General features: G+C 42.5%; 1 protein-coding gene across 1 annotated transcript; it reads right to left on the reverse strand.

The window, feature by feature from the left end:
* Positions 1-313: 313 nt before the first annotated feature.
* Positions 314-22,460, reverse strand: GPR116 (G protein-coupled receptor 116). The gene is made up of 18 exons (XM_009585827.1): positions 22,356-22,460; positions 20,088-20,148; positions 18,770-18,940; positions 17,270-17,449; positions 14,556-14,683; positions 14,030-14,088; positions 13,231-13,373; positions 12,220-12,432; positions 10,695-10,928; positions 9,088-9,252; positions 8,734-8,952; positions 8,253-8,471; positions 6,912-7,064; positions 5,454-5,650; positions 4,298-4,474; positions 1,484-2,851; positions 491-532; positions 314-391 (listed from the first exon to the last, which is right to left on the reverse strand). Exons 1-18 carry the CDS (start codon positions 22,458-22,460, stop codon positions 314-316), a joined length of 3,912 nt encoding a protein of 1,303 aa, XP_009584122.1.
* Positions 22,461-24,619: the final 2,159 nt, after the last annotated feature.

Consider the following 24,619-nt stretch of genomic DNA (forward strand, 5'->3'; position numbering starts at 1 on the left):
GCCTTTCTCTTAGGTTGTGAATAAATAATGGTGCCACTGAAATTTTCTGTTTTCTAACTTAAAGTTTCAGTTACATTTTGTGGTTTATTTCTTGTCAAATTTAGAGCAAATGTCCACCAACCTCCTTCTCATTCTTTACCAATTATAGGTGAAATAATGAACTTTGAAAAAGGGGGTATATTCATATTTATTTTGTTAGTGTCTTCTCTTTCTCTGACTAGTTTTGATAAATAATGCAGAATATAAAGCGCATTTGACTTAAAAGACACTTGGAGAATGTAAGACTATTCAGCAATAACTTTGAAATACATTCTTAGGTCAAGGATCTAACCTTTGTCTGCTGCGAACTCCATTTGGACATTGAATTCCTCTTTAGCAGGGCTTCTTGTATCTATTTGTTTTTAAAAAAAAATCAATCAGTAAATACAGCAATTATGTTGAAATTCCAACAGTATTTTCACATAATATAAGCAATAGTTTGAATTCTTACCTTCTTGTCCCAGAGAGTCCCAAACACGAAAATGAATAATCCCTAGGAGACAGATAATTACATGCAGTTTGATGACACCAAGCTTTTAATTGCAGTACCTCATAATTATCTCTAACATTGTCCATGTTTGCTATTTAAACTCTGAACTCTTTGATAGGCGGCATTTTTCTAACTGCATCTCCCATAACGGACTGCTGATGTGGTAGGAGTTCTCCAGGCCTGGCCTACTTAAACTGTGTGTATATCTTATCTACAAAAGTGACGCAGATAGTTTTCTAGCACTAAACATATTTGGAAGAATGGACCTTTGTCTATGGAAGACATGCCCTGCCTGTGCTCCCCAGATAAGCTAGCAGGTTCACAATATAAAAGGCAAGTGAGTTTGGTCTGAAGCGTTCAATTTTGAGGTCATTCGTAAGAAACACACTATACATAACTATTGTGTCCTTAAGAATTCCCATTGTATTGGGATCCCGCTGGCCACCTAAATATGTTGTTGTAAAAATCATACTAAGGGAAAACTTTCTATCATCTGTATTTTACTCAGTTCTTCTCTTTATTATTAGTACTACTTAGCTGTTCGTGGTGACTTTCATGTTGTTTATACTCCCCCATTACTTGAACCCACAAGAGAATAATATGATGCTTCCAGAGGTACTGTAAATGAGACCAGACATGCTGAAGCTTGCCCACCTGAACATAATAGGGCTATTTTCCTGATGTTCAGGAATGAAGTTCTTCCCAAAGCTACTGGCAAAGTTGGAAGTTATCTTTATGTCAGCTTTATCTACAAGGCACACCTGTTAAGGCAGCTGAGAATACGAAATACTGCTGAATTCCTGGAATGGGTTTCCCAAAGAGCCCTTTGGGAATAAGGATGTGTAAGGCAACCCTGAGCTTTCCCAAGCTGTTTTTATTCCCCCTCCCTGCAAGAATGTCACTACTCGTTAAATGGTCATAGAGGAAACAAAACCATACATATGTGTAACTCACCTGCAAAGCATTGAGCAGAGCAAAGAGGATGTGGAAAGCTTGATGGCTCTTTTCGATGAGAGTGGCAAGGCCAAATCCCCAGGTGAGGCCTAACAGTGGTGTCAAGATGGCCACACTTTTGCCAATTTGAAACAAAGAGTTCCTCTCCTGCCTGTTTGACCTGTCCCCAATCGTTGGCCTGAGTATTTTTATTATAACAACTGCGGTGATGAACAAATTCATGGCCACAATGATCAGGGCAGGTATGACGAAGGCCAAGAGAGCTTTGCTGTCCTTCCAGTTGAGCCAGCAGACATCCTTTCTGGTGTAATTGTTCCTTGGCAGTGTGACAGCGATGGTGATGACTGCAATGACAAAGGGGCACCCATATCCCAGACAGAATGCCACTGTTTTCTGAGCAGTCTTGCTTGTGTTGTGTAAGATGAAGACCAGTCTGTAGAAAAGAATGAGGCCCAGGCTGAGCATCCAGAAAAAGACACACAGGTAGAATAAATGGATGAAGAAGGTGGCCACAAAACAGATACCTCTGTTCATCTGTTGGTTTTGGTCATTGATGGAGGCAGTGACAATGAACCAAATGTCAGCAATCAGGAGCGATGTAGCTATGTTGAGTATACAGACATGGCGCATATAGGAGGTTGTGTTGTTTGTCACGTATTTCCAGACTAAGGATTCAATTATAATGCAGGCCGCCAAACTCAGGATTGAAATGGCCAGGCCAATGTAGGTAATATAACCTTCAAAGGTTACCTGGGAGGATTTATCAGGTGACATCAGAATGGAGAATGATGTCAAGTGATTGCAGGAGCAAATGACATAATCTTCTACCTCTGTGGGTGTGCAACCATGGGTATCCCAGCCCCCTCTATCTTTGTCGAGCGTGAAGTTCCAAAAGACACACTGGGGCATCTTTAGAGACAAGTTTCTCTTTGCAAAGGTCATATTAATATAGAATTTCTGGCTTCTGTTGCTGCTCACAGTTGTTGTTATCAGTAAGCCGTTCACATACTCAGACTCATTCCGGGGCAAAATACGTCCAAGTTTTGAGTACATCACACTGACAATGGTTGAATTTTGGAGAGTCTGAATTTCAGTTTCACCGATGAGCACATTAACTGTGAGGTTTTCTTTACTGCGGAAGTTCTTATTATAATCTGTGCTGCTATTTTCTGTGACAACCATACCTTGTAGCTGAAGGGTTTTTGCAGAGACAGGAGGAATGGTATTGTTAACTGGTTGGAGGCGCAGGGAAAAATTTTCTACTGAATGCAGTAACAAAGAACTTTTGGGTATATCCTCTTTATTCAGGTCTTCCCAAGCTTCAGTTGTGGAATCAGCAACAATAAAGTCCACTATGGAGAGGAAATTCTGGAACAACAACAGAATAATGCTGTTACTGAAATCCCATACAAATCATTGTTGTTTCTGATGGTAATTTCTGTGTGGTCGTAGAATTGCCTTTTGAAAAAGCCCAGCATTTTCTTATTTTGCTCAATCCATGTGAAACCTTCAGTTGTTAACCCTCTGCATGCTCTGTTTTCAAGTTAAGGTTTCCAAAAGTGGAGCTGCGTGGCTTTTTTTTTACATATTACTTAGTATTTTTTCTTCTCTATCCTTCTTTTCCTTCTTTCTCAGCCTTTGTGCTATCTTTGATTTTTTACGCTCTCTCATGTAGATTTCTCCAACTACAAAATATCAAGTCTCTTTGCACTTTTCTGCTCAGAAGAGCAGTGCTTTTCCTCTGTACCTCACAATCAAGGTTTCCAAGTATTTCTAAGACGTGTTTTGCCATTCATTTGCTGTAGCATCTAATTGATTTTCCTTGCTTGATCCATATCCTAATTTCAACATTTTTTTTCTGTTTCTGCTCCTACTCATAGAATCATAGAATCACAGAATGGTTTTGATCCTTAAAGATCATCCAGTCCAACCTCCCGCCATGGGCAGGGACATCCAACCTGACCTTGAACACTTCCAATGATGGGGCATTCACAACTTCTCTGGGCAACCTGTTGCAGTGTCTCACCACCCTCATCTTAAAGAATTTCGTCCTTATGTCCCATCTAAATCTACCCTCTTTCAGTTTAAAACCGTTGCCCCTTGTCCTGCCACTACAGGCTCTGGTAAAAAAGTCTTTCTCTGTCTTTCTTATAAGCCCCCGGTAAGTATTGAAAGGCTGCAATAAGGTCTCCCTGGAGTCTTCTGTTCTCCAGGCTGAACAACCCCAACTCTCTCAGCCTTTCCTCATAGGAGAGGTGTTCAGCCCTCTGACCATTTTTGTGGCCCTCCTCTGGAACTGCTCTACCAGGTCCATGTCTGTCTTGTGCTGGGGACTCCAAAGCTGGATGCAGTACTCCAGGTGGGGTCTCACAAAAGCAGAGTAGAGCAGGAGAATCACCTCCCTCGACCTGCCGGCCACACTTCTTGTTATGCAGCCCAGGATACAATTGGCTTTCTAGGCTGCCAGCGCACATTGCTGGCTCATGTCCTATTTTTCATCCATCATTCCTTGTCCTTTCCTCTAACTTAGAATGCTAGAGACATTTATGGGTCCCTAGAAGATTTCTGGTTGCTAAGCATACAGCAGTCTCTCTTTCATGCATAGGCTCCTTGTCTTCGTCATTTTGACTTTTCATAAACTCTTCTGTATTTTTGCTATCATTTCATCTTTGTTGTCATTTCATCTCATTCCCTTAATACTTTCCTGTTCTTGACCCTAACTACCTGAATGTCTTCAGGGAGAATGTCATCCTCTGTGACAAAAGGGGCCAAAGGGCTTGATAAGTATAGGTAAGACTTAGAATAAAACCTTACTTGAATAGTGAGCTCCTCTGCATCTACTGGGATAGAGGAGACCATATCCAGGATGGTAACGATTGCGCCTAGGTTTGCAGAACAGTTTATTAGGCTTTGCTGCTTTCCTGTCTCTTCCTTAAGCTCTGCAAGGTAGTTAGGTAGGTTTGCTTTTGCCTCAGGACTGTTGACCAAGGACTGGAACAGAAGATAACAGTACATCACATGCGTGCAATTTGCCTGGAGCTTGATCCTCCTTCATAATGGCTACCCCTATACTAGTAAAATAAACAGAGCCAGGGTCATTCTAGACATGCTGGTAGGGTTCAACACTCTGACCTTCCAGAACAGGGTATCCTAACTGCCTATTGAGAGTGGTCTCTTACCTGTGCTAACTCGCAGACTGCTCCTGGAAATTTCAGGGGAGATAATAGTTGGCCTGGGCCCAAACCATATGAGGGAGCAACGTAGCAAATTAAGAAAATACATAATTGAGTAGCTGTACCTCTGTCTGGGATCTTGTTGTGCCTAATTTACTAAAATAAACATAGTAAGTATTTGATGAAAGAAAGATAATTGTTCTCATCTAAGCACACTGAGAGAAGGGTGACTCTGGGTGGTTTGTAGAAGTGAAGAGCACTATGATAGGATACCTAGGCTGAAAACGAAGGCCCAGCACCAAACTGTGACGGGTAGTGGCTGAGGGGGCATGCTAACCCGGGCCTGGGTCTGAGGTTGGGCAGTGGCCCAGAGTTGTCTCTACTGCATCGCTGTTAGTGTACTCTCTAGCGTGCTTCGGGATTGTGCCAACTAGCGTTCACCGAGGCAATGCCTGAGCATGGTTCAGGGAACACCCCAGGCTCGCAACTGCTCCTGCTGGACACTAGGAATAAGATCACCTTGTCTGGGGGAGAGAGCGTTCATGTGCGTGGATGTTAGCCATGCAGTGCCAAATGCCCTCTGGGCCAGAGAAGGGGACCTAGCCTCTTTCACTGTCTTGTGTAGATATAGCCAATCATTCTTTATATCTTTTAAAAGATAGTTTTAATTAAATATTTGATTTTTCAATGCTTCATATATTTTAGATTATGTTAAGCAAAAAAACCACCCAACAAAAATTTTTGCTCTCTCCTACCCCCGCCCCTACCCCAACCTCTAGAAAACTCATAAATGTTACCTCAGCACTAGTCAGCAGGTTTTTTATTTCTACAGACAGGCAGTCATTCCTTTCAAGCTTCCATGATTTGTTGGAGCACTTGTAAATTATATTGCCTCGCGTAAAATCATCTGTATTATTTGGCTGACGGCATGGCTTTTTTAATGTGGACCCTTCTATTCCAATGCCAAGGCTGTTTGAGCAGGAAACTTCCTTATCTGTATGAGGAAAAAACATAGAGGTAGAAAACTAAGAAGCAGGGAGATGAATAATTTACCCCCATCAAACCTGTGACCTCCTGAAGTTCAGAGGTCTTTAAATTAGTTAGGATTTCCGCTTGCTCTCTTCATTAATTATGACCTTTCAGGGTGTATATGTCTTGCATTCCAAATTATTTGGAAACATGAAATTAAAAAGGAAATTGAATAAAGCCCCTTGCTTTTGAGTACTGAATCAGATCAACAAACCAATACCCAATGTTTTAGGATTTGTCTGTTAGATTACAGGGTTAGATAGGGGTGGAGTGGGATTATATTGACCACTACGTGAACAGTAATCCACACAAAGTTTATTCTGCTAAGGGACTCACTGCTGCTGTAGCACTAATAGGAAATTCATTAACACCTTGATATTGAGGCCTCAACACGTTTTTGATGAACAAAAAGTGATTAGTGAGTCTTGCTAACTGGCTTTGATTGGGTCAGTCATACCAGTAAGTATCTGCGGATTAAAGTAAATGAAGTGTCTGCATATTTATTGCCTAAGAGAATGAAATCTGGCCGGATTCAGTGAATCAACAGTAGGCACAACTACTGTGGAAAAAACAAAATTTCTGCATTATGAGGATGTCCAACATTTCTTTCTTTCCAATTTAGAATAAGAAGCTGAAATATCCAAACTCTGGTCAGAACTAAATATTAAAACCGAATTTAGCTTGTTGAATTCTAACTACCCAGCATTTCCTGCAGAGCTGACTGGAAGCTGGGTCTGCCCAGGTCTCTGCAACACCTCATGGAGGTTGCCATTCTTGTATTTAAATGGCTCTCCCATAGGCTGACCTTCTGAGCTAGATGACTTCTTCCTGAGGCACAACAACCTTTTATCCTTGCTAAATTGTTGGTGCAAGCTGGGAGCTGCATGACCGCATTTCAACACAAGAGACGAAGCTTGGAGGTGCAGGTTGCACCAGAGGAAGTAGAGACAGAAGATGACTGAACTATAACTGCTTGGGAACATACTGGGGCCGCTGTCAAATACAGTGAAGACAAAACTTCTTGTCTATTTATTTTTTTAAATTACAGCAAAATTGATATTTTCCTCTGTATTTCAAAATTTCCTGTCAAAAAAAGGAGACGAAAATTCTTGGCTAACAAAAACTGCTCCTGTTAGGTGTCACCAGTGATAAATTTGTGCCATCTGATTTAACAAAGATACTGGGATTTCCTATTTAACAGCTTTAAATAGTAACTTTTTTCTTACCAGGTATCAGGTGCAGTCTTATACTTTCACTGTTGACTTCCTGTCCAATGCGGTTAGTAAACTTGCAATATGCTGTGAGCTCTTTCTCTTTGCTGCATTCTGCTTCTGTGTAATTGTACATGTAGCAAAATGAATTTTCTCCTTTCTTTTTCCCTGTAGGGAAGGATTAAGATAGGTTAACACAGATTTGAGGTCAATCAGCTAGCAGACAGCAGAAAGCTCCTGCAAAACTTTCTCTTCTGTGGGTCCTAGAGGAAAAAACTTCCTTTGTGGAGAAACTTCCTTTCTGCGTGCTGATCTCTGTCTCTTACTCCCCACTTAATAAATCTTCTGGCAGCTGCTGCATGATCAGCACCATTTCAATTACTGGTGTATGAGCAAATCCTGCCCAAACCCTCTTTTACTGTGCAGGAACAAAAATTTGTTTTAGAAACCATTTTGGAGAATACTCTTCCTGCTTCTGCTTCTACCACAGGCATTCCATTTAAGCTAGCATACTTTTTTGCTGTTCTTATACGGTTCTTTTGAACTCAGGATCTGTACCACACTCCCATTGCTTTTTAGTATGCCTGTGCCTGAGGGTCCCCGACTGCAATCGCTTCCAAGATCTTGGCATTTTTCTTAGCAACCGAAGGACCCCTCAGTCTTCACCTGCTTTACACTTCAGCCTGTTGTTTTTGCATTCCTATGAGTTAGTTTAGGTGGCTCTTCTTTGCTTTTTTTCAAATTAATGGTTTTGTAACCCACTTGAATACTTCTAGTATATAAAAACATGCCAGGGAAGCTGCAGAACTGCCCTAAATTTGAAGACATAGAAGCTTAGGCTTTTCTGCTGTTAAAGATATGTTACCTGTAGCCTTGAAGAAAACAGAATAGTTCTTTGAATTGCATTCTTGATGTGTTATTATACATTTTTCATGAATTAGTAGATCATCTTCTTAAGTAACGTTTCCTTGATACTCAGTTCAAAAAAGTGGCAGGGTGGAAGATAAAAGCAAATAAATGGAGTTCAGCAATTTCTAATCTGAACAATGATGAGGATGCTCACTTCTCACTGCCTGGCAAGGCAAACCAAACACTTATTTTACCTGTTATGTATTTATCACTACAGCAGTGACTTCAGTTGCTCTTCTATTAATCTCAGCCATGCTCCCCAGGCATAGCAACCATTGTAAAAAAAAGTCCATTACCCTTTTTTTACACTCTCAGGAGTACTTGTGGGTTGTCATAATAGCAGTAAGTATGAATGCATTACACAGACCTAACTGAAAACAGAAAACCCAGGGACTGGCTTGTGACACATAGTGCAACCAGTGATTCTGCAAGCTTATTGTTTCTTACCAACTTGAAATCCATTTTGTTGAACCACGAATGTAACATTGTAATCTTCCATGGTGTTAGCACTTATGCAGCATTCAAGGGCTTGTTGCACTTTGCACTGTATAGGTGCTGCAATGGGGTCTATCAGGATGTTCTGCTTCAGAGGCAAGGAAAGAACCTCGATTGTCACATTGGCAGAACTCTCCAAGTTCTTCTGGGAGAATGTGCAGAAGTAGGTTCCTGAAAGAAATGACACAAAAAACAAGTCTCCGTCAACAGAAGTGCTCCTCAGCTTTTGCATGGTCATGAGCCCTAATACTGAAGAAGTACAGTGTTGTTGGCAGCATCGTGTCTTGCTGTCCTCCAGCAGTTATGATTTTAACTCTTTTTTTTATTTGCTGTGGCCAGACTTCACAGTGATTTGCAGGGCTAGGGACGCTGTAAGTGATCTGGTATGGAGATTTCATTGCCTTTGTATTCAGTACAAACCAGGTTCACTCACCGTTCCAGTCCTGTGTGGCAGTCTTCACTGTGAGCACAGACGTGGCTGGAGATGTGCTATTTTTGATGCACGTATCACAGTCTACTGTTTTTGTGTTATTTCCAGACTGGATTTTCCAACTGATACTGTCATAATTGCTCACATCACTTTCACACGTTAGATTGAATGCATATCCCTCGGAAACTGATGAGTTTATGCTTGAAGATATTGTTACGTGGGCTGAGACAACACAAGATAAATGTCATATTATTGACCGTCACTTGTTATAATCGTTTGCTTGTAAACGACATGTGCCACGGAGGCCACCTACGCGTTAAAGAGCTGATGGTCTGTTCCATGCTACCCGACTCTTACCTGTCCGGAGGTATGTCACTCTGATGTTTTGACTGCTCCTGGCACCGTGTCCAGTCTGCAGCTCACATGTGTATGTCGTCACCGTACCTGACTTCTCAGGTGGGCATAGTGATTCATTGATGTTGAGCTTGTATTCAGTGCAGTTTTCACTGGAACTGGAGACTCCTAGAGAGAAATAAACATTCCTTGAAAGGCTATGGACGTGAAAAAATACCTGGGCTCCGTAAATCACAAGCAATCGCTCTAGCTAAGGAAGACCTTGTGGGTTTGTATGTAACCTTTGACAGCATGGCACTTTTAACTCATCATTGCTGAAGTTCATTCACATCTTCTACTCTGGCAACACTCACAGTGGTCTTCCAAAGGCCTGAAGACGGCTCTCAGCACAGTGCTGGGCACCTTCTGCCAGCATCAGTCTGCGAGCAACAACGTTGATTGGATACCTCAGGATAAGCCAAAATGAAGAGTATTCTGGTTCAGCCTAACCTCATTATCTGCGATATTTAGGACAAGTAAGATAAGCAAAACAGGGGTAGATACTGCAGATTTTAATGTCATCTTATTTTGGAATAAACATTTGGAGGTACTTGACAGTCATTCAACTTTAAGTCTGAAGAGTGCTGCTTTAGCTACAAGGGGAAAACCCCATTAAAGCTCTCCCATGCTGCAGCTGAAAGTGCATCTGGCACAAGAGCAGAGTTCCTGGGGGAAAGCCTGGCCACAGGGGATCGAGGGCAAAACAGCTCATTACAGTAGGCTAGGATCACCCCTCTCTGCAAGCACTGCTGCACACCAGTACCTGTCCTCTGTCAAAATGACTGTGCACATGAGCTTTGAAGGTTTTCTCTCATTTTGCTGTCCTGCTTTCTGCTAAATTTCATTTATAACAAATGGTTAATAATAAACAGTTAATCCATACCCATAAAATATTAAGAGGGCAACAGGCTGTTTATGACTATGGTTGATAGACATTTATGAGCGTTTCTATTGATGTTATTTTGTAAATCTTTGTAACACATTCACTTGGTGCTTTATTAACTCTTTATATCCATATCATAAGTAAAGTCTTGTGGGATGCCACTGACTCAACTGGCATGTGATGTATCGCAACTACAGGTGGAGAGGGAAACTGTGCACTTAGTATTTAGCTCTGCTGCAGCTGTTTCAAAGTGCTACACTTGGTTGCCAACTCTCTTGGTTGCCAAATCTCGGTATGTGGTACACAGAAACTTTTCATACCCCAAGGGTGATTCTGGAGATAGTAGTAGAGATTCATCCTTGCTCTCAAAACTAGACATTGCAGAAATAAGCTTTTTGGAAAAAGTAGGTGTTGTGCTGGTCCAGGCAGCTGTTTCCCTCCAGGATGGCAGAGTTTCAAGCACCAATGTCTGCACAGGGCATGGAGATGCCCAGAATCCCACTGGCACCTGCACTATACATATGGAGTCTGTACCACGCTGTCCATCCATCGTCTTTCCCACACACCCCCCTTTGGATCGTACCCTGTATTCATCCTAGGACTTGGCCTTTGGGGTAGCCAATTACGAGGAGATCTTTGAAGAACGAACAAACCTAGCAGGTGAAAGACAATCTTTTGTTAATCTTACCTGTAATATTGATTGCTCCATTTACTTTCCAGTCACCAGTAAGTGATGGTAAGTGTCTGTCAATACAACAGGACAGCAGAGGACTGTTTGTCTGCATTTCAGGACTATTGCATGTAACACTGGTGTCGTCTGAGTTTGTAGTGATGCACAGCAAAGAGACTGCTATTGTTTTCGTGGCCTTGTATATCAGTGTGTAAAGCTGATTGCTCTTTGTGAAAGCGCAGCTATAGGAACCTGTAAAGCATAGGCAATACCTTAGCATTGAGAACATGTTTTGCTGTTTTTTTCATCTACATTTGGAATTAGAAGCTGGGAGCTACTTCCACACCTAGTTTTCACATCTCCCTGCTCTGCAGCGGCTCTGCTACTTGCTAATCAAAATGTACCCTCAGGTCATCTGCAGTATGCTTTCTGCAGACTTCTGGTGCCAAATATATCCAGGTTAGGCAGCTTCAGTGTTGATGGGTACTTGAGAAGAGACCAGTGCTCTGGGACTGAAATACTTAAAATCTGGCTGAGTTGGTGTTTTGAGGGTCTGTATATTGCCCATAGCCCACATGGCAGCAGTATGTCATGGTAAGAATGTAGACCGATTGTGCAAAAGGTTCCTACACAGAATGGGTGAGAGATAGGTGCCCAGGGTGGACTCCACAAGAGCTGGCACTCTGACTGTAGGCACATATGCTGCTCAGAAGGTATTGCCAAAGAGAGCATTTATCAGCCACTTTCTTGGGCACTTGCCCCCTGGATGCAGCCAGGCTTCCTTTTGAAATTGGCAATCAGAGCTCCAAACTTCCTTCCTACTTTAGGTATGTGGGTTCTCCTTCCCTATTAGGATAGCCAAGTGAGTAGGCCACTTACACAGAAGTGGAGACACCAAGGTTCAGGGCATCCTTAGCCCAAAGAAGTTTGGATCCACGACTCCTACCTCACGTATGTGTGCCCAAATACCTGGTCACAGTCTACCCTTTTTGAAGTTGAATGTAAAATTCATGGTCCAAAAAGAACTGAGTGGGAGCTTGAGTCAAAGCTCTGATAATACATGATAATTCCCCTGATAACTCCTCCCAGCAAAATGCCACCAATATACCTGTTCCTGATTTTCAAAAAGCCCTAAACATGAACAGATGAAAAACTGTAACTCTGAGCTCTGATAAGTTAGGCCATGTTTTCAAAGGGGGCAAGGGCCATCAAGGAGAAATTCAACCACAGCCTCAAGTTACCACACCAAAGGGCGGGAAGGCCTTACAGCCATGTGCTCACCGCTGTCTCCTGTGATATGGCAGCGAAGCCTGGCACTGAGTACCCAGGCCTGTATAGTCACTTCAGTCAGTTCACACCTTACTGGCAATGCCAGTCAGTACGTAGCTCATTAAAGAAAAAAAAAACACCGTAAAATTATGAGGGACAGTGTATTTTTCACATTTACTCTAGGAAAATGCAGCCACTGCATTCGTCTTTGCTTTTTATAGAACTAGCCACACTAGAGATTTACATCTGCTGTTTTAACGATCGAAAATCATACCAGAATCCTTCATCGTAATGTTGAAAATTTTAAGAATCGACCTTGAGGTTCTCCTCGAAACTTGTCTCTCTATCGAATACCGGAAGCTGGTTGAGATGATCTGATCGAAGTGATACCAGGTCACATTCTCAGATGTTGAATTTATCTCACAAATCAGTCTTACTGTATCCCCTTTAAAAATGTCTGCAGGACTCACAGTGAAGTTTGTCTCATCTGGGAAGACAAGGAGCAACATTCTGCATTATTTTAATTTCAGCTCATGCCTATATGATGTCTTTCACCTTGTGGGAATCCTAGGTGCTTCACAACTAATATGCTCTCCGCATCAGCTGCAGGGCACTACCTCTGATACAAGCTGTGCAATTTTCCCACAACATATTCTTCTACTATCTTTGTCAGCCAAAGATCCCAGAAGGTTTTACGCAGAGAGCCAGAAATATTATCACCACCACTACTTTCTAAGTAGATAAACTGAGAGGAGAAGCAACCAGGTTAAGGTAATCCTCTGAGACAGGCAGTCCAGCGCTCAGTGCACTGAGAGTACAGCACCTCTGGGGCACTTGATCAAGCGACTGAATTGTGACACGCTGTCCAGCAGCAGCATGGAAAATGTGCCAAGGAAGCCAGGGGGAACCTGTTCTCATGTAAACTGCAAGAGATTTTTGTTTTGTTTGAAGAAGGGGGAAGTGCTGGCAGCCTGCTATGCTAAGAGCTGTCTCAGTTCTGGAGGTGAACTTAAGGGTATTTGATCTCTCTCCCATGGAGAGACTGCATCAGGGTTCAGTGGAGTAGCTGGAAGGATTTGGTTTTCCATGGGAGGTGCTGTGTTCATGGTCATCTCATGTAAGTCCTAAGCTTTGGTGGCACAGGATGAAATGAAACAGCCAGAGAAAGAAATGTTTTTTGAAGGTCCAGTACCAAATAATCAACAGTATAAGGCAGCTACATGGTTCAGGCTAGAAATATTAAAGTAAAGGTTGAAGGAAAATACTGAGAGAGCTTTAAACTTACTAGTTATTTCTGTTGTGAAGGTAGCTTGGTTTAGCCGGTACAATGCATCTAGAAATTGTGGTACAATTTTGTTGGAATTTGCTATCTGATCGAAGCTTGCTGCTCCTGCTTTTACTTCGTAGTTCACAAAAACACTTCCAGGCCTAAACAGGTACAAGAATGAGAGAAGCACCAGAATTAAATACCCTTGCATATTAGTGGTTTTCTATGTTGTGGTGACCCATCTTGCATGGCTAGGAAGGCTTCACAGGGCTCACCTGTGAAGGCTTCCGTTGTGACTCAAGACTTGCTCTGGTATACAAGAAGGTTGTGCTACAGAAACACCTTTATGTGACATCTCCTTCCTCTGCTGTCTATTTCTAATAAATTTCCCTTAGAAAAACTAAAATACAGCTGCATTTAAATATGTGTGGACTTAAGTAATATCTCTTTTATCCAGATCCAATGTTATATCCAGAGTCGACGTACTAATTCATCTTCCTGATGACCTAGGAAATGATGTTAGGTTTACTCGCACCCTTTTCCCCTTTTGGGTGGAATTTAGTCTTTCCCATAAAAGGCTTTGATCCAGATGGAGAATGATTATGTTTCTTGGACTTTTGCACAGTAGTGAATTTTACCTGCAATCTTCTTCCATGCTAATAGTTGGGCTTTCCTTTGCAGCTATACTGTTATACAATATGTATATACTGGGTGTGGGTTCTAGCTGAAGTGAATGTAGTCTTTGCTGACCGGTGTCTCCTTGAGACTGGACAGAAAGATTTATGTCTTCCAGGAAAAAATGAAATTATTTACTTACCTGAAACCAGTTACTGTTGCTGATACAAAGCCTGGTAAACATCTGTAGCTAGCATTAAACTGTAAACAAAGACATAATACATGACATAAGTCCTCTGTATATTACTCTAGTGTGCTTAAAATAGGAAACTCTCCATTGAACATTGATGTGAGTAAGGGCCTGTAGCACGTCTGATAGAACAGGCCTGGTCCTCTCCCCACTGAGATGGGATAAATTTGTGTTGATGGTTTCATTCTCTGCGTGCTCATGTGGATTTAAGCTGGGACCAATAATGTGATTTTTTTTTTCATGCTTTTAATGCAAAAGATTCCTAAATACTTCCCTGTTGGCCAGCATATTAAAATGAATGGGAATATTGTCATTGTCTTTCAATGGAGGTCAGCTTTGGCCCACTTTGTAGCTACCACTGCTGCATACTTCACAGCTCCCCACAGAGACAGTGAGAGTGCACCCTATTTCCCAGACACTTTCCCTCTATTTCTTAGAGGGCTTTCTACCTTCAGAGATGGAAAACTAAAGTCATTACCGCTTTTTCAAGGTCAGATTTGTATTTTTTGTATAATTCCGAAGAAGAATTCCTAAGATCCTCCCGAAAGTCTGTGTCGAGTCTGACTGACATATTCATTACAATGGGCTCTCCCATACCACATGAGTCTGTAAGGAAAACATAAAAATAAATGTAAAGATAATCAAAAGCAATGCTTACAAAATTATTTCTTAGCTTTTTCTTCTAACTTAATCATAGAATCTTAAAATCATATAATGGTTTGGGTTGGAAGGGACCTTTAAAGATCATCCAGTCCAACCCCCCTGCCATGGGCAGGGACTTCCAACCTGACCTTGAACACTTCCAGTGATGGGGCATCCACAACTTCTCTGGGCAACCTAAGTGTCTCACCACCCTATTCATAAAGAATTTCTTCCTTATGTTCAATCTAAATCTACCCTCCTTCAGTTTAAAAACCATGGCCTCTTGTCCTGCCACTACAGGCTCTGGTAAAAAAAGTCTTTCTCTGTCTTTCTTATAAGCCCCCTTTAAGTATTGAAAAGCTGCAAAAAGGTCTCCCCAGAGCCTTCCTTTCTCCAGGCTGAACAATCCCAACTGTCTCAGCTTTTCCTCATAGGAGAGGTGTTCCAGCCCCCCGATCATTCTCGTGGCCCTCCTCTGGACTCATTCAAGCAGGTCCATGTCTGTCTTGTGCTGGGGACCCCAGAGCTGGACACAATACTCCCCAGAGCTGGGTCTCACGAGAGTGGAGTAGAGGGGCAGAATCACCTCCCTCGACCTGCTGGCCACGCTTCTTCTGATGCAGCCCAGGATATGGTTGGCCTTCTGAACTGCAGGTGCACATTGCCAGTTCATGTCCGTTTTTCATCCACCAATACCTCCAAGTCCTTCTCCACAGGGCTGCTCTCAATCCCTTCACCCCGCCAGGTCCGTATTGATACTGGGGATTGCCCTGACTCAGGTGCAGGACTTTGCACTTGGCCTTGTTGAACTTCATGAGGTTCGCACAGGCCCACTCCTCGAGTGGTCAAAGTCCCTCTGGATGACATCCCTTCCCTCTAGTGAATCAAGTGCACCACTCAGCTTGATGTCATCTGCAAACTTACTGAGGGTGCACTCAATCCCACTGTCTATGCCATAGATGAAGATATTAAATAGTACAGATCTTTGAGGACATCACTTGTTACTGGCTTCCACTTGGATGTTGAGCCATTGACTATAACTCTGTGGACGTGGCCATCCAACCAGTTCTTTATCCATTTAACAGTCCGTCAGTCAAACACATATCTCTCCAATTTAACAGCAAGAACGTTGTGGGGGATAGTATCAAAGGCCTTACAGAAGTCTAGGTAGGCCAATTTAACAGCAAGAACATTGTGGGGGATCGTATCAAAGGCCTTACAGAAGTCTAGGTAGATAACATCTGTAGCTCTTCCCTTGCCCACTGATGCAGGCACTCCATCCTATGAGACCACTAGATTAGTCAGGCACAAGTTGCCCTTGGTGAAGCCATCCTAATCCTAAATCAAAATCTTACAACTTGCCAAGATTCATCTGTATAATAGGAAAGTTGGGATTCTATGTCTAATTTAGATGCCTGGTATCTGCTACATATCTAGACTTCCTCTCCAGTTGATGCAAAGCTGTAGACACCTTCAAAAGGTGATGCATTTAGAAGGTGATAGACAGCTTTACTACAATGGTCGAATTACTACGCTACTCCAGTTACCATTTGGATGAATAACTTTGGTCAGATACTGAACTTTTACATACTGAAAGTTACACAGGATGAATCTCCACCTATGTTTCACTGGAATGAGTGGAAATATCCTCAATGACTTTGGGAGGTAATATTCTGGGTGAAGGCCCATAAATGGGCACAAAAGAACATAAAATGCTTAGAGAGATACTGAAATTTTCTAAGCTGGGTGCATTTAAGGACATGTCCACACCGTGCAGTGGAGGAGCATTGTACCCAAGGCCTTGGACTTGTAGGGGGTGTGGGACTTCCACATGGAAGAGATACTAGCTCTAGTCCTGGAAATAGTATAGCAGTATTGATATGGGGCTGCCCTGTGATAAAAACGTTGCCTCTAAGCAGAGTTGATTAGAACGAACATGCTGACAGCACTGGAGTGCTTCCAGCTCTAGGGCTGCCTCTGGGTATCTCTGCATGCTGCTCCATCACAAATCAGAGGCAGAGCCTCGTGGGGGTTTGTCTTGGATTGCAGAGACAACAGGTAGTGCTCCACCCAAGTGCTGCCAAGCCTAAGTGTCCAGTCATCAGTCAGGTTCCTAAAAATTAATGGGCACGAAAAGTCATGAGAGTCATGAAATAAAACCAAAGATACATGCTGGGGTTTTTTGTTCCTTCTCTTCTCTTGAGCACTATGGCTCACTTTGGTCACATTTGTAAGTTCCTCTGTTGCAAATCTGATGAGACAAAACCTTCTTCGCTTAGCAGAAGCTGAAAGTCCCAAAGAAGCGTGTCAGTGATTCGGGGAGCTGGAGCTCCAATATGGCACTAAATATCTGCAAGTACTTGGGTCAAGGTGGACCCACATCACAAAGAGAAGAGCTCTAGACCATCTCTACAGACTTTCCACATTCATAGGCTATGCGGTAGCCAGCTCAGTCCTGACGTGCTGCTTTATCACACCTTTAACACTATTCCATCTTCTAACGAGTATATGACTTGTACAACGATGAAGTTCAGCACTGTTTCTCCTTACCTTCAGTCTGAGGCTCACAGTAAGGCCCGTAGAAAGGCATTTCCTTCATGTAGCCACAGGGCAGGTCAGGTGCTAGGCTGACAGAAGGGCAGGTTATCAAGTCACTGCACACCGCACTTGGCCAGGCATATCCCTTTTCACAAGAACAACAGCTATTGTTCTCACCACTGGGCAGACAGACTAGTGTCAGACAGACAGAGAAATACTATGAGAATGGTAAACGGGGCATAATGTATTGCATGACATGTATTTACCCTGCTGTATCTTTATGCCAGTGATCTCAACTAAATCTTTCCCTTTTTGTGAGTTCACTTGAATGATGCAAATATGATGATCTGACGCCTTGCAAATCTTACTATACTAATTATAAATGACTAACCGGGAATGGGAACCAGACTGGTACAGGGATAAGTCTGATCAATTACTTTTAAGTAATTGAATAGAGATGTGAAGCCTGATCCTAAAAATTTATCTGGCGTATTGGCCAGGGTCCTATGATAGTTTTCAGATTGGGTATTTCTATATCGCCTGGGCTGAAAGCAAATGTATAGGCTTTTAAAGATTGTAAGAGCATGTATTAGTCATTCAAAGTCCTGGTGGCTAGTGAGATGCTGTGTCGTTCTGACTGTATCCTGACAGATGCTGCATGAAAGAAGGTGACATTATCACAAAGTGCTTTAAAGACAAATATTCCCTCTAATAAAAAAAAAAAAAATACAAAACACTTCACTGTAAGTTTTTCTACTCTTAATGTGCCACTGGCAAAGTAAGGTATTAACAAAGTGATTTTCACACATTGCATGTGACCCTGAAGGCCTTTGAAAGATCCATTTGCGTGTCGTTTTGAGAACCGATGAACACTTCCTTTCATTGCTTTATGGGCCTGCAATAAGATGATACCAAACCTTCACCTCTACTCTTGTAAATGCTTGGTGTGTTTGTACATCTTCTGCTGTATTAGTTACTTGGATGTGATGTTGCATAACCACAACTCATGTAATAAAACCTGTCTTCCCCTGTAAGAATACATTTAGTGAGTTATATCAGGAAAAGACTGCGTCTCATGCAGCCTGTCTCCGTCAGGGTCAGAGTACCGCCTCCGACAGCGATTTACGTTCCAAATGCAAGTGGAGGGAAGTAAACAGTCTGATAACCGCTGTCACAGCTTCCTGAAACTTGAAAGTACTCAGACTGCTTGTTAGTCAAACTGGAGCAAAATCCTTTGGCTCAGGCTTCCTCTGGCTTTGTCCCTTCCTTAGGAAAAGAAAAGCATTCAGGGCTATTCCTAATACCAACATTATATAAAGAGGAGTGGTGGGATGCAGATAACAAAACATGCTGTTGTGTGCTAGAGCTTCAGTCTTGTTGGGTCTTTCAGTAGGCAGCAGAGACAGTTTGGTTTTGCTGATTTCTAAGCATGATGGATGGTAAAACTGGGAGAGATCAAATACCGGTAAAAAAACACATCACCCAGAATATAAAAATAAATAACCAACCCACCTGTTGTTATGTTGATGTTTGAAACTGTCATTTCTACATTTGAAATATTTGTTGAAACTGGAAGATTAAGATTTTTGAAATAGTCTTTGATTGGCTCCAGAAAAGATGAATCCATAAGGCTTACTTCAATGTCAATGGTGTATTCCAGAGGGGGAAGGTCAAAAATAAGCACTGAAAGAGAAATAACACGAGACTACATGTGTGAGGTTACACCATAAATTGATGGCTTCCATTTTGGCATTTGGGCTTTTTGTTGCTGTTTAATGGTAGCTTAGTATGACATTCTGATTAGGAGATCTTGCTTCCTACTCAGCAGATATTCTGTATGTGTTTTATCTACTGCTTGTCTGACAAAAGCCAGATTTCTTTGGTCTCAGAGCAATAGGAAGCTGATATAAATACAGAGAAAAGCTGTCTCATCCCTTCTCTCCTTTGACTCAGCAAGTGGATGGGTTGTCAGCCATAGCCATACAGGATTACCTTGTCACCCTGTCCTGCTAAGAGGCTCGGGTTTTTTCTACACCATGTATTTCATCTTGCATAGAAGCTCTGCTCATCTATGTCAATCTCTGACCAGAAAAAAATTTCCACCTCTTTTGTTTGTGCCTTTACTACTGTACTGGTTTTGGCCAGTTCTGGAGTTGAATTTCTTCATAGTAGCTTGTATGGGGCTATGTTTTGGATCTGTGCTGAAAACAGTGTTGATAACACAACACTTGATTTATTGCTGAACAGTGCTTACACAGAATCAAGACTTTCTCTTTTTCCCACTCTGTTCCCCCAGGGCACAAGAAGCTGGAAGGGGACACAGCTGGGACAGCTGACCCCAACCGACCAATATGATGTCACAGCCCATATGACCTGAATCGTGACATCCACACCGTATGTTGTCACGCTCAGCAATAAAAGTTGGGGAAAGAAGAAGGGAGGGGGGACATTCAGAGTGATGGCGTTTGTCTTCCCAAGTCACCGTTACGCGTGATGGAGCCCTGCTTTCCTGGAGATGGCTGAACACCTGCCTGTCGGTGGAAAGGCATGAATGAATTCCTTGTTTTGCTTTGCTTGTGTGCACGGCTTTTGCTTTCCCTATTAAACTGTCTTTATCTCAACCCACGAGTTTTCTCACTTTTACCCTTCTGATAAGGGGGGAGTGAGCGAGCGGCTGTGTGGTGCTTAGCTGCCAGCTGGAGTTAAACCACAACAACTACCTCCCCCTTGATGATCACAGTTCAGTACCTCAAGAGATGCTGTCCCCAATAGCGATTTCACCCTTAGCTTACTAGAAACTTGCTCTGTTACCATATGTTTGTGTACGTACTGTTTTGCTTCTGCCTTTGCATCTCTGACTGGAAGCTTTCCTCTCCTAGTGCACTGTCACCCTGTGGAAAGAAGAGAATGAAGCTCTGTGAAGAAACAAAGTGAAGCTTTAGCTGCTGTTGTTGGCATGAAAGAATTAGTGAAGAAAATACCGGCATAGAAAATTTTTTTCTCTCCACCAATCTTTGCCCCCCTTTTCCTTTTTAAACAGAATATTTATGTCTTCCAGGCAGGGAAATATTAAGCACCAGCTGAGGGATGTACTGAGTTTGCAGGTGTCTCTCTGCATACCTTCGCAAGGCAATTGTCTCATTTAGCAGAAATTCTGTGTCTGAGCTGCAAATTGGCTATAGGGCTGATGCAGTGCTCTCAGTCCTGGGCCAGCCTTGCAAACTGCTTGGGAGACCTGGCCACTCAGCCTTTGATTCCAGAAAGTGGACTCATATTACCCTTTGCTTTCCTCTTCACTCTGAGCTTCCAGCAAAGCCAACCTGAGCAGGAGTAGAAAGGGGATTGAAATGTCTTGGCTCCAGCTCAGGTGTCAGGTCAGCTATTTTGTGGGCCATCAGTAGCACACAGTTGACCAGGGCAGTGGTGGCACAATTTCAGTATGACTGGGTTCACGCAGCGTGCAGCCAAGTGAGATGCAGACCATCTTATTTTTTTAATCATGCTCTAAAAATACATTGGCACCACGGTTAGCAAGAAAGGCTAAAGAACAAGCAAAGACGTAGGCAGGAAATTTGCAGCTTTGCCAGTTTCTTGAGTCCTACTGAAATCTTTATTTACAGAAAGGGTGAATAGCTTGGCAACTCTTAAGTCATCTCTTTACATAAAGGAACCATCTGGTGTGTGATTAGAGCTGGGCTTCATGTCGCAGCTGCGCTGGCAGTGAAGATCCCAATGTGCATTGGCATTTTTGCACTGCTAGGGGGACTACCTTTCACCTTAGAGATTAGCTGCAAAAGTTACAGAAAGCCCACTGTGATCCATTTCTTCCCCCAGGTTTGGTCTCAGTGGTTTTCTTTGTTAATTATTCTCCCAAACAACTACAGGGTCATTAAATATGTTGTTAAATACTTCACATATTTCACACCATTAAGTGATGACTCATTTGCAGGATCAACCATGGATCAACGATGCTAAAAAATAAACTGTTACTCTTTTCATGAAAATGCCTAAGTGCTGAGCTAGAGACAGTTTGAAAAAACCACAGCAAACAAGATACTTGGTCACTATTAGACATCTGCTGAAGGGCAGATGGGGCTGCTGGAACCAGCTGTATCTTGGTTTGCCAAGACAGGGGATGGTGGCAGAAACAACTTTAAGGAGTTCCCACCTTCCTCTTCATCTCTCCTTGCCTTTTTTCAACCTGCTCAAAAAAGTGCATTGTGTTCTGGTCAGTCCATCAGGACTAAGGTCCCTGTGGTGCTAGGGGCTGAATATAGGCATTAGAATCTGTTTTGGCTTGGTAGGGTTCATAATGTAGAAGACAAAAGAAGTATTTTCTGGTCTAATAATAATTGTGATAGACCAAGAGCAGGTAGATTTGTAGACTAGTTTTCTTTACCAGACTATATTAACTTCCATTTGGCCAGTCCCTTTGTTTCTCTGTTCCTCTTTTGTTGTTTCTAGTTAGGGATTATTTGTGCAGAAACTGTCTGTTACCAAACCCATATACAGGACGAAGCACACAAAACAGATTTCCATAGTTCGCACTACTGATGAAGCAAAACAGGTATGCGAGAATTGTTGAAAAAGTGGGAAACTGAAGTAAAGTCTGAGTCCAAGCGCAACACCTAAACACAAGTCACTCAGGAGTGGCATTTTGGTCATGTGTGCTCATGTCCTACTATCAAGACAGTGGTGAGACTCCTGTCACCTACCTGTAAGCACCTCCGTGCCTGAGCTGGTTTTGTTGACTTACTTGGTTTCTCTCTCTCATAGCATGGGTGTATCCCATCCAGGAACAGTGCCCACATAACTGCTACCTACGCTTAGCTCCAGGGACAGCAATTTAAATCCCTTGAAGACTAACACAAGTGAGAAACCAGAAGTTTTGCTCAGTTCCTTCTGGAGAGGCTTTAAGATCGGGAAGCAAGAAGAGCCCAGTTCCTGGATTTCTCCATCTCTTTTACACACTGGGGAGACTCTGGGTTCTGTTTCCCCACCTGATCTTACACTGACTTCCTCTGAGGAGAGCTATAGCAGCCGGGTGCTACAAGCAGAGATGAAATGAAAGCCAATGGGGCTGGGAAAGGATACTCACTACATGTTGGATGAATGGATCAAAGCTTGAGTCCTGTGATGTCTGGCAACATGCTGTGACCAGTAGAAATAGGCAGTGGAGACCTGCAGTAATCGGGGACAGCATTTTGTCCAGTGACTTTGCTGTACAGCCTGAGAGGAAAATGAAGCAAAAGGATCAGGGAATTTTCAGCTGACTCACACAGTAGGAAATACCAGCACACTCTACAAAAACAGTATGTTCAGACTTCTTCAGCACACTCTGCTTGTTCGTTCCATCCAAGACAAGGTCTATAATTACTCCTCTGCCACTGCCACCAGACTGTTTACCTCATATCTCCTTTTTTTCATGTCGGCTGTACCTGCTCAAAAAGAAGGGAGAAAGAAGTCGCTTGGAGAAAGCAGAGTCCTAAGCAGATTCCTAACAGGGACAAATGAGGTGCTCGAAATTCATCTGCCATGAGAAAAGTTGACTTTGGATCTTCAAATGTTCCTCACAGTGGTACTTGGCAAACACACAGCCAGAACATAAGGGAATAGTTAGAAATGTTGCTGTAAGTGAGGGCCTGTCCCGTTGCAGCAGGGAGAGCTCTGCTGCTGGCCATGTCCCACTCTGGAGAGGGCTGTAGTAACATCATGGGCTCGGCTAGAGATTTCTGTGTGTTTGTTACCCCTTGGCTAACAAGGGAAACAATGAAGAGTGATATCTCCCGGAAAAAAATCTGTGCAATTTTGAGTTTTTAGTATACATCTCCATTAATTGTAGTGAAGTTAACAAGTAAATAACCTAGAACCCAAGAATACTGACACACCAGAATATAATGTGGTGTCTGAAACCAAAACCCAGAAAAAACAACCTTTTCCAGCTCATTAATACCTAAGCTAATTTACTCATGCAGTAGATTGGATGATGAAACATAAAGGGAGAGGCAAAACATGCATGGACCCTTATAATAGGTGCTGACACATTTATGCAACCAGTAGGAATAGAGAAAAGGAGCTGAAGTATATGTAAAAATATGTATTTTGCTATGAATATGCACTTTCTGATTACTCCTAACAAAGCACTTCCCTAGCTCCAGAATGAACAGCTAGTAGAGAGGTACAGGAAAAGGCAGAACCCAAGCAGATTGTGAAAATCATTTTAAGAAAGGAAAGCACTAAGAAAAGACTCTTAAGAATAGTACTGAACAGTACCTGAGTGGATAACATCAGCTTGACTAAAATCATGAGCTTTCGTAAAATTATGGTCTTTTTGTGTTGAAAAGGCTGTTCATACAAACTCAGGTTTTGAAAGGCTGTGAATCACTAGGTGAAAGCAGAAAAATCAGCACCTCCTGAGATGATAATGAACATTGGCAATGGCTGCCTATTGCCACCACGTTGCACATCAGAGCTGGTGCTCCCACGTAGACAGGGTCCTTCACTGTGACTTTCCTGCTCAGAAAAGCCCATGACAGAAAACTATAATATGAACATGATCTGTGGCCTCACCTTGCGAATGGATGGAGGACAACAATGAGCTGATAGCCAAGCAATGCACTTGATGTCACTGACGTGGGTTTCCAGCAGGCATTTGTCAGGGTTTCTCACCAAAGGTGGTTCTTAGATTCATCTGCAGTGAGACTTCACCTGGATACTGACCTGGTTAAAAGATAGGAGACAAAAGTAGAAGGAAATTACTTGTTTTTTCAATAGAGAGATGTCACCATTAGAGCTCCACGGGAAGGTGTGTCTTACCCTCTGTTCTTTATGAACCCTACCAAGTGATGTGGAAAAGGCAGTGATTAGTGATACAACACTGTGGAAAACTTTAAATGATTGAGACCAACAAAAGCAAAGTCTGCCTGTGAAGATCTGCACAGAGATCACAGGATACTGAATGACTGGGTCATGAAATTCAGCACTGGTAAGTGTAAGGTAGAAAGAAATGATCCTGACATTATGTATTCTGTGATGGACTCTTAACTAACTATACCACTCAGAAATGGGGTCTGAGGAAATGTCAGCTGAACTTTGAGGAGCAATTTAAAAAGGAAAATTAATTTTAAGATATCTAGGGTAGCAACAGAGGGAAAAAACCAAACCAGAAAACTGTGCTATCTAGACATTTGAGCTGACCCAGTGTGGCTGCTCTTATGCTCCTATATAGGAATAACCAGAAAGCAAGACATCTCACTGATTCAGAATATCTTCCCACCCCACCCCAAAACCCATTTCAAAAAAAAGACTGTTAACAGGCTTTTTTTATCCAATGGACGGATGGCTGGAAGAATTGGGAAAAAA

The sequence above is a fragment of the Fulmarus glacialis genome, unplaced genomic scaffold (genome assembly GCF_000690835.1).
Source record: "Fulmarus glacialis isolate BGI_N327 unplaced genomic scaffold, ASM69083v1 scaffold3349, whole genome shotgun sequence".
Lineage (NCBI taxonomy): Eukaryota > Metazoa > Chordata > Aves > Procellariiformes > Procellariidae > Fulmarus > Fulmarus glacialis.